At 40.5% G+C, this 15,000-nt stretch overlaps 1 protein-coding gene across 1 annotated transcript in view; it reads right to left on the reverse strand.

The window, feature by feature from the left end:
* The window catches only part of Cntn5 (contactin 5), a 1,169,992-nt gene that overhangs the window by 388,384 nt on the left and 766,608 nt on the right, over positions 1 to 15,000 (reverse strand). Inside the window, exon 7 of the mRNA XM_029543057.1 lies at positions 5,986 to 6,081. Coding sequence (XP_029398917.1) covers positions 5,986 to 6,081 — 96 coding nt within the window. The remainder of the gene's footprint in view (positions 1 to 5,985; positions 6,082 to 15,000) is intronic.

Genomic DNA, 15,000 nt, shown 5'->3' on the forward strand with positions numbered 1-15,000 from the left:
ATTGGTACCTTAGAAACACACTGATCAATGGTAGTTTTCCCTCACAGTGCTTACAAAATAAAGAAAAATGTACTTAGCCTACCATGTCCGCTGATTACACCTAAGCGCTCTGTCCAGGGAATCTCACTTAACCCCTGAGCAACCTCCTAGTCTGTATGCTAATCATGCTCCTAGAATTCTATTTCTTGCCATTTTATGGCAGCTCAAGATATCTACTTTGATCAAGGCTGACTGGATTCATAGTCTACCTAATCTTGCCCTTAAGCCAACATCTTCAGTTTTGGCTAAACAAGACACTGACTGGACACCTAAGCTTCCTTGTATCTTCAAAATATTTTGGCTAATGAACAAACAGATAAATCATCAAGAACAAATACACTTAAATCGGGCGGAGAACTTTCAGTAGATAGTGGCTGTTGAGGGAGGGAGATGGAGGTTTCTTCAGAGGTATGGCCAGTCTTTGCTGTGTGGCTCTGTGCTGCTGTGTAGCACTAATGAGACTCAGGGAGAAGAGGAGGGTGGAGGGAGGGGAGAAAAGACATTCCACAGGGAAGGAGGTGTGGTAGAGGATCTGGGAAGAGTTGGAGATGAGGAGATAATGGTGAATTTTATCTAAATGTATTGTATTCATGTATTAAATTATAAGTAAATATAAAATAAGGCACTCAATATTATATATGTATGTTAGTGCTTTATGGATACATTTGTAAGTAACAATGGAAATTTTAATATTTAAATGAGAACACAAGTAAGCAGCGGTCCTTCACAAAATGTTTGTGAAGCTTGGCTCGTTATTGGTACCATGAGGATGATAATTTCTAAGTCACACACATTTCCGAGGACAGTGTGAATGCTATACTATAGAGGGCCATATTCAAATATACATCCGTTATAGACTTGAGCTCCTTTGTCCTGGTATTGAGATACAATGATGAATGCCAGGGATGTTTGGTGAGCCTTATACCTGCTGAGTCACGTGCCTAGACTCCACACTTTCCCTTTTTTACTCCTGAGAATTGTAGGTTTCAGTGTAAGTTTTTGAGTATTCCTGCACATAATTACACCAAACAAGCTTTAGATGAGATAGAAATTACTCCTCTCTTCAGAAGGGTAGCAGCGAACACCTCTAATCCTAGCTCGTTAGAGGCTACAACAGTGTGATCATGTCAGCTTGTCAGTTTAAGATTAGCCCATTTGAAGCTAATCAGGAGAATGGTACTGAGAGAGAGAGAGAGAGAGAGAGAGAGAGAGAGAGAGAGAGAGAGAGAGAGAGAAAGAAAAAAAAATAAAATCCACTTTCTAAAACCCAGAAACAATAATTAATTAAAATTAAGAACTAAGTTGAAAGACACTATTTAAGAAGAATTTTGTANGAGAGAGAGAGAGAGAGAGAGAGAGAGAGAGAGAGAGAGAGAGAGAGAGAGAGAAATAAAAAAAAATAAAATCCACTTTCTAAAACCCAGAAACAATAATTAATTAAAATTAAGAACTAAGTTGAAAGACACTATTTAAGAAGAATTTTGTACATTTTTATACAGATTATTTTCTCCAAATTTTATATCTTGAATTTGAAAAAGTTTGAACAGACAGAAGTTAATTTTTGTTTAATGAAAATCAGTTTGGAAAGATTATCTTAATAGTCTCTAGGCAGATAGTGGCTTCCTCATAGAGCACGTAGGTAAGATGTTTTCTTTACATGTTCCCACATAGGCTTTCATGATTATCTCTTGGGCAGTAAAAAGAAAAGTTAGCAAAATAGCCCATCCTAGCTTTCATTGAAAGTCAAAAAACAAAACAAAACAAAAAAAAACCAAGTGCCTTGTACATCTTTTTGAAAAGAATGAGAAACAAACCTTTGAGATACTTCTGACTATTGAATCCTCGCTGCCAGCGGATGTGTTTCTCCATTTTATATCTCTCTCAGTGACTCACAGTAGGTATTCTTCTTGAGAGAACAGTACTAGAATGTGGTAAGCAACGAAGCAAATATATGTCGCGAATATGGGCTCCAAAGAACTAATAGCAGAGAGTTGGTGTTTCTCTAAAATGCTGCAAAGCTTGACTATTAGAACCAGGATTTACTCAGGAATTCCCTATGCTTTCATTGAAGACCTACTAAATGCTGTGTGCTGTGCTACAAATGGGGATATTACTTGTATTATGATGAATTTCATAGCATGTCAGAAGTGCCCGTCTCCTAGGAGAGCTACAGAGAATTAGACATACTTACTACTGATACCTAGTGTCACATAACAAAATTTGCCTACATAAAACAGCAAAAAATTATGATTTAAAACAAGGAAGAAAACTAAGGAAGCAAATCTGAATGAGGCAAAGCACAGAACATGATCTGCATGGGGCTGTATGGCTGTTTAGATGAAACTGGAATGTGGCTTTGAGATGTGGATCTCATACAAGGTTATGGTTGTTTTCTGATTTAGCCGTTGGTTTCATGTCATCAAAGCTAAGACAGCTGAAGTAGTCAGAGCTCCTGATTCATGGGACACAGACCCCAGCTTGGGATTTTACCTTCCCCTACCCTGACTATGCAGCAATTGTTCTGAGGACACTTTTTCTAGGTATTAGAGTGTGCATGACCAGCCCCCCAAATTTCCCATTTTTCAATGACAGTGATCTCTAACACTTCAGGTTTCAGTCACTGCTTTAGGGAGAATATTACATGTTATAAAGTGGCTTTAATATGAATGGTTTGAATTTGAGCTCATTTTTTTCTACTTCTCAGTTATCTTTATTATAATACACTGAGGCAAAGGGAAGTGACTGTATAGGTTTTCTTGACTTGTATCTGATCCTCTTTGTTCTATTCTTACTTATGCCCTCATGTCCAAGTCTCTGTTAGTAATTTCTGCTTGAAACATTAACTTGGGTCTGCTAACCTTAAATATATGTACAGATTAATTTATTAATTTTTTCAGCCTCAACTCTGTGCCAGTCTCTGTCTCAGCCATGTGGGTGCAACAGGTAACAAAGCCTGGAGAATATCTCTCTTGGTGGAATTTACATTATAACTTAGGATAATAGAAGATGACACTATATATTTACATGGTATGTTAAATGATGAGTATTATGGAAAAAAAGCAACACAAAGATAAAAGTGAAAACAGTGATTGTGAAGCAAATACTCAAGCAAGGCAAGTTAGGGGAGTTTCTGCTAAGAAGGTTGGCTATGAAGGATGCGTACTACAGGTCATATGGCTGCAGTGGATATAGACCGACCTGGGAACAGCTCAGGCAGGAGAATTCATGGTTACTTGAGGGCCACTGGCCAAGCCAGGAGGAAGATAGAAGATGCACTCACAGAAAACATAAGTAGCTAGATGGTGGCTTCAACCTACCCTCTCTCTCTCAGACCTACCCTCTGTCTTTCAGACCTACCTTCTCTCTCTCTCAGACCTACCCTCTGTCTCTCAGACCTACCCTCTGTCTCTCAGACCTACCCTCTGTTTCTCAGACCTACCCTCTGTCTCTAAGACTTACCCTCTGTCTCTCAGACCTACCTTCTCTCTCTCTCTCTCTCTCTCTCTCTCTCTCTCTCTCCCTTCCTTCCTTCCTTCCTTCCTTCCTTCCTTCCTTCCTCCTCCCTTCTTCCCTCCATACCCCCCCTCTCTTTCTTTTTTTCAGCATTTCTATGTAGTTCTGGTTGGCCTTGAACCCACAATCCTTTTTCCCCAGGTACTGGGATTACAGGTGTGTCATACCTGGCAAGGATCACATTTTATTCAGGGAACATGTCCAGGTAGCAGGCAGTAAAGCGCAGCCCCTCTCACTGGAGAGGCACTTCCCTACAGGTTGTCTTTTAGTCACAAGTCTGGGTTGTTCTCACCAGGAATGTGCATGACGGGCTGACGGGGGGTCTTGGCAGCCCTTAGCCGGAGGCTGCTCTGGCGGAGAGGAAGCCAGCTTTTCCTCTCCCTCAGGCCGACCCTCCTCTGCCTTCCTCACATTCTTCCACTGTCTGGGTCATGCCGGGACTGGCCCCGCAGTCTCAGGCATCTTGGGCTCTGGCACTGTCCCCAGGTTAGTGTCTCTCGCCCAGGTGTCCTTGCGGAAGCTCCTTGGGGAGCTGTTTTCCTTGATCCTGAGCGGCTGAAGGCGAGCAGCAAAGGCTCTGTTCAGGGACGGTGTTAATATTCTTCATACCTCGAGCAGGTCAACAGCATGTGTCTAATGTAAAGTAATTTATTCTGTTAGTCTCTTGGTTTCCTGCTGCCAGGAACTCCTGGCATATGGCGCTCCCCTAAGGCTCATAACACGGCATCCACATTCATTGATATGTTTTGCATCTTGCCTTGAAGATGAAATTCTAAGCCTCGGTCTCGGTGGCTCCCAGCTGTGGGATGATGAAATATCTTCCCAAGTCTGCTGCAGTCACTACAGTGATGTTGGGACTCAGAGTCGCTGAGCCTTGGCTTGGTGACCTGATAAGCGCTTGTAAGAGTAGGTACCTCGTTCTCCCTAAGGCCGGCCTGGAGTTCTGCATTGCAACTGTGTGTCCGAGGAGTCTCCCTTATGTGTTTATTTACGATGTTTTATTTGTGTGTGTGTGTGTGTGTGTGTGTGTGTGTGCATGCGTGCGTGAGTGAGTGTGTCTGTGTGTGCATGCATGTGTGTGCATGTGTGTGTGCATGTGTGTGTGCATGTGTGTGTGTNGTCTCTCAGACCTACCCTCTGTCTCTCAGACCTACCTTCTCTCTCTCTCAGACCTACCCTCTCTCTCTCAGACTTACCCTCTGTCTCTCAGACCTACCCTCTGTCTCTCAGACCTACCCTCTGTCTCTCAGACCTACCCTCTGTCTCTCAGACCTACCCTCTGTCTCTCAGACCTACCCTCTATCTCTCAGACCTACACTCTATCTCTCAGACCTACCCAGAGCTTTGTCACATGCAATAGGTAGGAACACAGCAAAGTCATGTACAGGCCAAAGAGGGTTCCCTCACCGAATGCTATACACACACACCCTCACATTAGGGTTCCACCAGCCAGAACTATGAAAATGTCCCATTATTTAAGCCATCCAAGTTGTGTCATTTTGGTTTGGCAGCTTGAGCAGACTAACATAGAGCCTCATTTAGAGTCAAAGTCAGGCTTCTTACAGTGGCTTGGAGAATTCACCATCTGGCTGCCCATTAATTGATGTCAGACTCTCTCAAATTGTTTTCCAGAAAGAGTATACTGAGTTACAAACAGGTACACGTTTCTCACCACTGGACTTGAAAAAATTGGTAGCAAATTTGCAAAGGGGTACAAGATGATTTGCAGCATAGTTTACTATGGTGCTTCCCACACCTTCAAGAGGTAATCACCTTCTTTTTTTGTTTTTGTTTTTGTTTTTGTTTTCAAGACAGGGTTTCTCTGTATAGCCCTGGCTGTCCTAGAGCTCACTTTGTAGAACAGGCTGGCCTCGAACTCAGAAATCTGCCTGCCTCTGCCTCCCAAGTGCTGGGATTAAAGGCGTGTACCACCACTGCCCAGCAGGAAATCACCTTCTTTAATTACTCTTTTCCTCAGTTTAATAAGCAAGACTGTTGCTAACACAGAAATAGGTTAATGATACCTTTGTTTGAAATGTAGAGCTTTCTTAGCCCTTTTACACTAGTATGGCAAAGAACACCATAAGCAAACACCTATGGAGCCTATCTTCTGGAACCCAGGACTCTCTGGTAGTCACTCACTCAGTTCTGACACCTCAAACAGTTTTGCAAGTCTTCATGCAGAGGCATAATATCAACAGGCAACAGAATGAGAAGAAAACAATTCTACTCATCACAACCTCCCACTCAATGAAACACCAGATGCATGAGCAGTAATTACACATGCATGCTGATATGTATCATATCAACCACATACATGTAAACTGGGGTGGTTCCCAGTCACACCCTGTCTATGAGAATGAACATACAATGCACGAAGTGAAGCAGACAGCACATGAGAGTAGCAATAAGCCAGAAGGGGCATTACTATACCTGGAGAATGTGGCGGTGGAGAACACATCAGAACAACCCCCTGGCCTTCCCGCACTGAGACTGCACTTCTTGTCCGGCCACTAAAATTTCCCAGATCTGTCAATACAACACAGCAGTTAAATGTCATGTACAAAAAAATAAAATTAAAATAAAATACCATGACAGTTTTCACTCATTTTTCTATTATCTTGACAATGATTCTTCTTGTTTATTTTCTGTTGGTGGGAAGGTCTGATAGATAAATCTACAATCACCTAGTATTAGATAGAACAATTTAAATAAGAATATAGTATTCACAAAATACCATATTCTTTACATCTATTTACTGGGTATTCGGTTTTGACACAAAGAAAATAAACAATATAATATTTGTACATATTGAACATTTTTAATTCTATTTGCTACATCCTGACGTTTCAATGAGGAAAGCCTATTTTTCACAAGAAGACACATAGCCGTGGTTAGGAGTAGCACATGACTATCCTGCTACCTTGTTAGTTGCCATGGTAAAGTGTTGTGTAAAACCAAGCATGGGTTTTCAAAATGAGAGAGGCTTTGTGCTCTAGTGAAATATGATGAGGCCCTGAGATGTTCTTTTCTGTAAGAGTGAATTTGAACATCATGTTCTTTCATTTTATGGAGGGTAAAGGGGGACCTCTGAATTAATTATACTCATCTATTTTGCATAGATGAGGCATACTAAAGCTATTTAAACTCACATGTATGTGAGATACTAGTGCTGGGGTCATCTGCCTTCATCCAAATTACATTACATTTACACAGATGTAAAAGCAGTCCTAACAGAACATGGCGCTGAAGTAGGCAATGGAATTTTATCTGTTTTTAACTGCTATTTTTTTGATCTATTCATCATACCACCCACAGGCATCATCTGCCAGTGAATTAATCTCACAAAGTGTCATGATTTTGAGACCACTTGCTTGCAAATAATTGTCTCTTAGATAAATATTGTCTCAAAATTGACATCTGTAGCATTACATTTCCACAGTAAGAAATGCTTTTAAAACACTGTTCATCAGTCTTTCTATTAAAAGTAAATTAGGGTTTTATTTATTTATTTATTTTACTTTTAATGTTTTTCTCTATAAGTGATATGTTTTATGGGAAAACAATTTAGAGCATCAACTTAATTGTTTATGAACCTAACAACTGATTAACTTAATCACTGGATGGATGTGAAGAAACAGTCATTACTTTTACATACTGTTCCACCCCTTCTATGGTCATGAATATTGAATCTAGAGCTTTCTGTGTTCTAAGACAGTAAACAACAATGAGGTGTGTCTTGCCATTCTGGCCACTTTTACATTTTAAAACAGAATCTCACTAAGTTTTCCACGTTGTTCTTGAACTCATGATGTGACCTAGGTCTATCAAGACCTCCAGAAACCCGCATCTCAGCCTCCCAGTGGCTGGGGTCACATGAAGGGTCAGACCACCAGGCATACCTTATTTTATTTAATTGAAAAATAATTTTCTTAATATTTAAATTCATAATCAGGGTTTTTTCAAACACAGCCAGTGATGAAGGACTCAGACAGTGATGATATAGTTGTGTGTCAGTGGCAAACTATTGAGGCCTTTAGACTAAATTCATTGCTACATGGTGAATAGGGAGGCAAGACAGAGAAAAAAGAACAAGCTAGTTCAGTTATTTTATCCAGTGGGGTGTTATTATTGAAAAACAACAAAAACTAATTATCTAAAATAGAAAACGAATTCTTCCATTGACCATAATGAATTTGCCACAAGGCCACTCTGTGGGTGTTGGGCACTGAGAATGTCTGTCTCTTCATGAGCTTCATTAGCACAGAGTGATCAAACATGTGTGTTTGTGTGTGGAAGAAATGCATGTGGCTTTTGTCTTTAAATGTAAACATATTGCTTCTTAGGAGTAAAGCCTGAATCCTTTTTCTCTCAATATAAAGGCCAGAGCATGACAAGGGTTTGGCCTTTTCTGCTGGAAGGACAAGCAGAAATCACGTGATGAGGCAGTGAGTGTCCGAGGGCGCCAGTGTAGCTTCAGGGTCTTTTCATCCTCACCAAAGTCACTAAAGGCAAAACCTGTTTGAATACCAACTTATTTAGACTAATTAGTAAATGATTTTAAAAATTACACACACACTTCACACAGATACTCCAAGTCTTTAATATGTATAACGTACCAGTTTAATTTACTTATTATGCTAAACATAACGTTTTAATAGACAACAATTCAAAATTAGAGCCTCCACAGGACTTGAAGCACAGAAGTGGCCTAGAAGTCAACCGCGAAAAACAAGAAAATTGTAGAACAGTAGTGACCTGAGATGTATTTTGATATTACAGTGACCCGAAAGATCACATTCATATCAGCCTGCTTTGCTGTTCATCTGTGTGAACTGAAGACATTCTCATAGAAGATCCCATGATTCACTGGTTTTGTGGGAGCCACTACACTCTTTTTACAAAGTTGAGTAGATATTCTTCAATTACAAATACCTTTGTTTGTAAATGTTTCAATCTGCCTTGGCTTTACTGGGTCCAGTATAAAACGTTCCACAGTCTTGGTAAGCTCTTTTACACTCAACTGCATTACCAGGCCCAGAAATTATTTCTTTATTCTTGTCTCATAGTTCTGGATTGTGATCAAGCAGCCACGTCTGCTTGTATTTCCTATCTTTTGCCTTGGCTGTTCTGCTTCTAATGACTGGTGCTGCCAAGCAGGGGTCTATTTCAGATTAAACTCCTTGCGATGCAGGGGTTCTAGCCATGTCCTGCAATAAATTCAAAGCCTCCCTTATCAATAGAGAAAGTAGACAGAGTTTTTCTATGGCATCGCCAAGTCAGGAGCTGCACCCCTCACTGGTGATGTAGTCAGAGAGGAGTAAGTGACTATGCCTCTCTGCACCCACAAAATAATTTTGTGAGGAGCTTTCAACTGTGACAGGAAACAGGAGACTTGGTTCTGCATCATAAGAAAGAAGAGGCTTAAAAAATGAACACTGTTCCCTACATGGTTATGTCTGTCAGAAAGCCATGTTTCAAATACAAATACTTTTGAAAATTAAAACCACACAGAGAAATAATAGAGAAATTAAGTGGTTTCAGCAAACCCAGTTTTTTGTTTTGGGGGCTTTTTGTTTTTGTTTGTTTGTTTGTTTTTGGTTTTGTTTGTTTTAGTCAAATAAGACTCAGACTTTTTTGATAAACCTCCTCATTGGCATAAACTGGGGAAAACACACCTGGCTGGAAGTAGACAGTGTATTTGGAGGTAATCAGGAAATGTAGAAACCCTTTAGTGGGCATGCACACAGCATGGATGTTTATCATTTTAACATATCCTACATTCATGCATTAAAGAAAGAGATGAGAAATAAGTACTTTCATGAATGGACACTTCATTTTCCTGTAATTGACACAAAGCCTGACAATACATAGCCTGCTGACATGGCTCTGAAAACACAGTGTGTTTTAAACTGAAAGGAACGGTTACTGAAGTTACTGTAAATCACATGATTCTCAGACAAGAGACTGGGAATGTCTGTGATCCAGAACTTAGGAGCTGTGGGCCTGGCATGTGATCTGACCTCAACAAAGAGCTTGTATTATAACTGTAGCCAATAGAAGCATTATACCTTTGCATTCAGAGAGAGACATACAGGAAATGATGTGATTCACACCTACCATATGTGTGTAGAAGTAGAGGACAACTTGCAGGTGTTCATGCTCTCCTGCCACCGTGCTTGTTCAGGGAATCCAATTTAGGGCACTAGGCTTGGTGGCAGGTAGTCCTATTGATAGAGCCATCCCACTAGCTCCAAACCCAAGAATCTTACCAGCAGTTCTTGAAATACAACTGGGTTTGCTGATAGAACTCATAGAGTTTCAGAGCCTTGTGGTGTTTTATTGTTGGTTGTGACCTTACAGCTAGTGATCAATGGGAGATGCAGGGTGGCACTGAGAGCTTCAATTATTGAGGAACAGACAGAAATACACAAGGTTAAATGAATGACAAGAGCTGAAGTTCAGAGTCAGGAGGATAGGAACACTCAGTGCTTGAAGTAGCAAGGTTTTGCTTTCTTATTGTAATAGAAAGCTGCATTGTCAGCTTAGAATGTTTTGCATTAGTGGAACTATTTTTTTTTGTATTATACAGTATGGAATAGTACTATAATTCTCTTAAATATTTGCTCTGAGTTAGCTCTGAATAAAGCATAATAGCAAATTTCCAAAATTTTAATTTGGTAAAATTTATTTTTGAGAATATCAGTTTAACTAATTGTAGGTATCTCAAGAATATACTCTATTGTGCAAAGATAAGGATGGATACGATATGGCTGGGGTATGGAATACCCAAGATATAGTCCATAGAACTCAAAAAGGTCAACGAGCTGAAATGACCAAGTGAGCATGCCTCAGTCCCACTTGGGAGGGAGAAGAAAGCAATCACAAGTGGGGAGGGGGGACCTGGGAGGGGAAGTGGACGGGTCGGGGGAGTGGGTGGGAGAGGGGAACCTGATTGCGTGAAGGGAAAGGACTGAAGCCCTGAGAGCCAGCAGAAAGAGTAGAAACAGGCAACCTTGGGAGATAGGAAGTTGGGGGGACCCTCCAGAATGCACTGGAGAGCTGAGAGTTGACTCTCATGACTCAAAGGATCCCTACCTTAGATGAAATGCCTGACAGTAGGGAGAGGGAACTTATAGAGCCCACCTCCAGCAGGAAGACAGAACATCAAATGAGGGAGAGGGGGCCATCTCAGTCATAACTCTGACCCATAATTGTTCCTCTCTGAAAGAATTACAGGAGTGAAAATGGAGAGGAGCCTGAGGAAAAGAAGGTCCAGCGGCAGACCCAAGGTGGGATCCAGCTCAACGGAGGTCCCTAGGCCTGACACTATTACTGGAGCTCTGGAGAGCTCACACAAAGGGACCTAGCCTGACTGTGCTCCAGAAGAACCAACAAGCTGCTTAGTCAGTTGCAGATATTTGCACCCAACCAATGGACAGAAGCAGCTGAACCCTGTTGTTGAATTAGGGAAGGCTTAAAGAAGCTGAGGAGAAGGGCCAGCCTGTGGGAGGACGAGCAGTCTCAACTAATCTGGACCCAAGAGATCTCTCAAACACTGGACCACCAAACAGTCAGCATATAACAGCTGATATGAGGTCCCCAGCACACACACAGTAGAGGACATCCAGGTCTGGGTTCATTCAGAGATGAAGCACCTAACCCTCAAGAGACTGGAAGCTCCAGGGAATTTAGAGGTCAGGTGGGGTGGGGGCTGGGGACATTCACTTGGAGAGAGGGGGATGGGGAGGATGTGGGAGATGTGGAACAAAGGGGCGAATAAAATATGGAGTGTAAAAAACAAATTAATTAATTGATTTAAAGAAAGATATAGCTGGGAGGTGATAAGGTAAATCTAGAAGGGGTGAAGAAAGGTGCTAATGAAACTTTTCTCAGGCTTGAGTTTCCTGTACAGCAGGTCAGATGAGCAAGGACTTGCTCTGCCTTGTCTGTTCTGTTCCATAGTAGAAGAAACGCACATCATCCAGGTTCACCAACTATACTTTGGAAATAAAGGAAGCTGGGTCAATTTTCATTGAAAGAGGCATTTTGAAACTCATTTCTAAGTGAAACTAATTTATAAGTACTTTTGTGAAAAGGTAAATTGTTCAGAGAGCATTATAAACATTGCTTTGATGTTAGAATTATTCTCTGGTGTTTATAAGTTACAAAGTGCTACTTCAATCATAAATGGTGTGTATATATATATATATATATATATATATATATATATATATGGAAGTAATCTCAAATATAGCATGATGCATTTAAGTGCATTTATGTAATGAGGGAAGGAATATTAATCATGGGAGTGGCTCTAAACCTAATGTGTCAAATACATATGTTCAATCTAAACAAATACACAAATAATGTAATTAGTGAACTCCTACATCCATTTCTTCCTAAATTCTGATCAACATTAGTACATCAAATCTTTAGGAAACTGAAGCTGAGATTGATGTCATATGACTGTAATCCCAGTACTAGGAATGCTGAGGCAGACAGTGAATTGGAAGCCACTCTGCTAAATAATGAGAACCAATCTTAAAACAACACACACATATGCACTTGCTCGTGTTCAAGCCCAGGCACACACACACATACACACACACACACACACACACACACACACTCACACAGAGAGAGAGGCAGAGACAGAGACAGAGAGACAGAGAGAGAGGGGGATATGAGGGAGAGAATAAAGAATACAGTGTATAAGAGTCTTTGCATATTAAAGACCCACAGAGATGGGGTAGAGGTGTCAAATAGTAAAAATCAAAAATAACAAGAATTCCTGAAAGTCAAAAATCTCTTTATTGTCTCTGAGATAGTTTGCAAACCTTTGTTAAATGATATCTCTTCCCTTTCTTCAGCTTCTCTCCTATAGGGAGTGGGTAGAGCCTGTAGTGAATGTGTACTGTGAACTTGCACAAAGCTATGTAGTGTTCACGGACCCCAGTGCCTCCAGCTAATGGGAATGCTAAAGTGTTCCGTCCCTTGCCAGGCTCACAGGAATGGCAAGCCCTGCTCTAGTTTCATTACAGATGTTATGTATGAATGACTTTTAGATAAAAACAGCATGTGAAGAAATGATGAGTCAATCTGCTGGAGACCACTTACCTAGACTAGTCAAACCTACCTCCTCTTTAATCTGTATACCTACTTTCTTGAATCTGATGGATAAAGAATTACCCTGGGGTTGCGGCCACTGCTGGTGCTACTACAGCAGAGCAACTAACCAACCCGTTCCCAGCATTTCTGTTCATGTGTCTGTATGTCTGTCCTTCAATCTCTCTTAATCCTCCAGTCAAGTTTCTAGGACTCAGTTTACAGGAATCACAGCCCTCTCAGTTTCATTCCCAATGCATCGCCAGCCCTGGTCAGCTGGACCACCTGTGCATTCTACCTGGATGTTCACCTGTGAATATAGATGAGAAACTGGAATCAACCACAATCACCTGCTTAGTTCCGAGGTCATGATGTCTACAGATGCTCTCTATCACCTTGGGCCCCTGTGTCTAGGAAGTCTGCTCTAAGCAACACAGAGATCTCTCCTCCTCACATTAATTGGAAAATCTCACCGATGGGCTGATTTTTAAGATGGTGCCTTTGACTCTGAGTATAAAATTGTCTTTGTCAATCTAAGCATTATGCATTTTAATAAAGTAGCAGGTCTTTTTTCTTCCCGATTAAACCCCATTCTAAATTGTATAAGCCTTGCAGTAATCATGTTGGATCATACTGTGGATAAAGGAGAATTTTCTATAATCAACTAATATGTATGCTTGAGTGTTTTCCTCCAGTAAATGTGTTTTCAACTGCTGTGTGCTGCAGAGCACTTGAGACCGTCCCAGCTCCATGGAAAGTGCACTGCAAAGTAAATGGCTGCCTTCTCATCCCCCCAGTTCATTTACTGCTTTCCACTTAAGGCAAGTACTGCCAATTTGCATATTTTCTTTTTAAATGATATAACCTCAACCATTCTATCTGCATGTTTTACACCTTGCTTAATTAAAACCTTTTAGGAAGCTCCTGCAATTCATGACTCAGCAGCTAAGTGATCAATTTTCAATCCATCTTATGATTTGACAAAAATACCATGTTTTCCCTCAAGGCAGTTATCCTTGCACTGCCCTTGGACAGAAGTCTCTCTCTTCAGTTGATGTGTCCACAAGGTTTAATTGTAATCTTTGTTTAGGTTATATTAAGGATAGAGTCGTCTTTTGTTAATGCTCAATTTTGCACATGGTTCTATTTGCTAGGTATAACATTTTCTACATATGGAGTACGTCCTTAGCAAGAAAATAATTACTGAAGCATTGCAGGACAGGAACCAGATCACAGGGAATGATGCCTGGCATCGAGTAATTAGTTATTGAATAAATTCTCATTTAAAAAATTAGTTGACATAAAGTGAACTGAATAAATCTGATTCATGCATTTTTTCCTAACTCATTTATATCTGATGCTCGATACTATAAAGATATTTTCAATAATTTCTTCTATATAGATTACTTTTGAGGGGTAAATTTTGAACATATGCAGAAAATATTTATAGAATGAAGCTATTATGCTATGAACGATGAACTCAAAACAATTGTAGTATCTTATTTCCATTCATAGTTTTCCTGCCAGGTTCTCTACACCAAGTACATGAAAGCACTCCCCAGTGGATAGTACAGAAAGGTGGACTCATTGGTCAATAAGTTATTGCATCTTCATTACACACATTCCTGGGGGTACCCCACAGTCTAGTAGAATGTTAGCGGACATTTTTTCTTAAAGTAAGGGATCTGATAGTAAATACTTAAAGCTGTGTAGCTCAAAAGGCAAAGTCAAGGGTATCATGAAGCATTATGAACATTTCAGTTAAAACAAGATATCATTGTTTCTAATACCTTATCCATTTAAGTGTGTAAAGTGCTTGCTCCATGAGCATGACACCTGAATTCAATGCCAAGAAACCATGCAAAACAGCCAGCACGCAGGTGCACACTTGTAATGGAGATGATAGATATCTGGGGCTTGCTGGCAGGGAAACAGAGTTAAAATAGTGGACAAGCAATGATAGCCCCTATCTCAAAAGGGGTAGATAGTGACTGGGAAATGCCTGTGGATGTTCTCTGCCCTTCACATGCACATGAACACAGTTGAGTCTTGGAACCACTCACTATGGTTGGAGTTATATCCCTTAAACTGATATCCATATGAGCATGCAAACACCTTTGAATCTTTACCCAGTGATGTCCCTCTCAATCTCTTACGCAATATCATTGTCAAGGGACAGAGTGTGGGTTTATCAAACATAAACCTAGTTTACAGTGTACCCTCTATAAATGTCCATTATTGACACTCTATGGGGAGAGAGTATATTCATCCTGTACCCAGCTTCTCATACATTTACTGAACAGAGTTCTACTTTTTTATTCATTCCTCCTCCTCCTCCTC

Source organism: Mus pahari, chromosome 10 (genome assembly GCF_900095145.1).
Source record: "Mus pahari chromosome 10, PAHARI_EIJ_v1.1, whole genome shotgun sequence".
Classification (NCBI taxonomy): domain Eukaryota; kingdom Metazoa; phylum Chordata; class Mammalia; order Rodentia; family Muridae; genus Mus; species Mus pahari.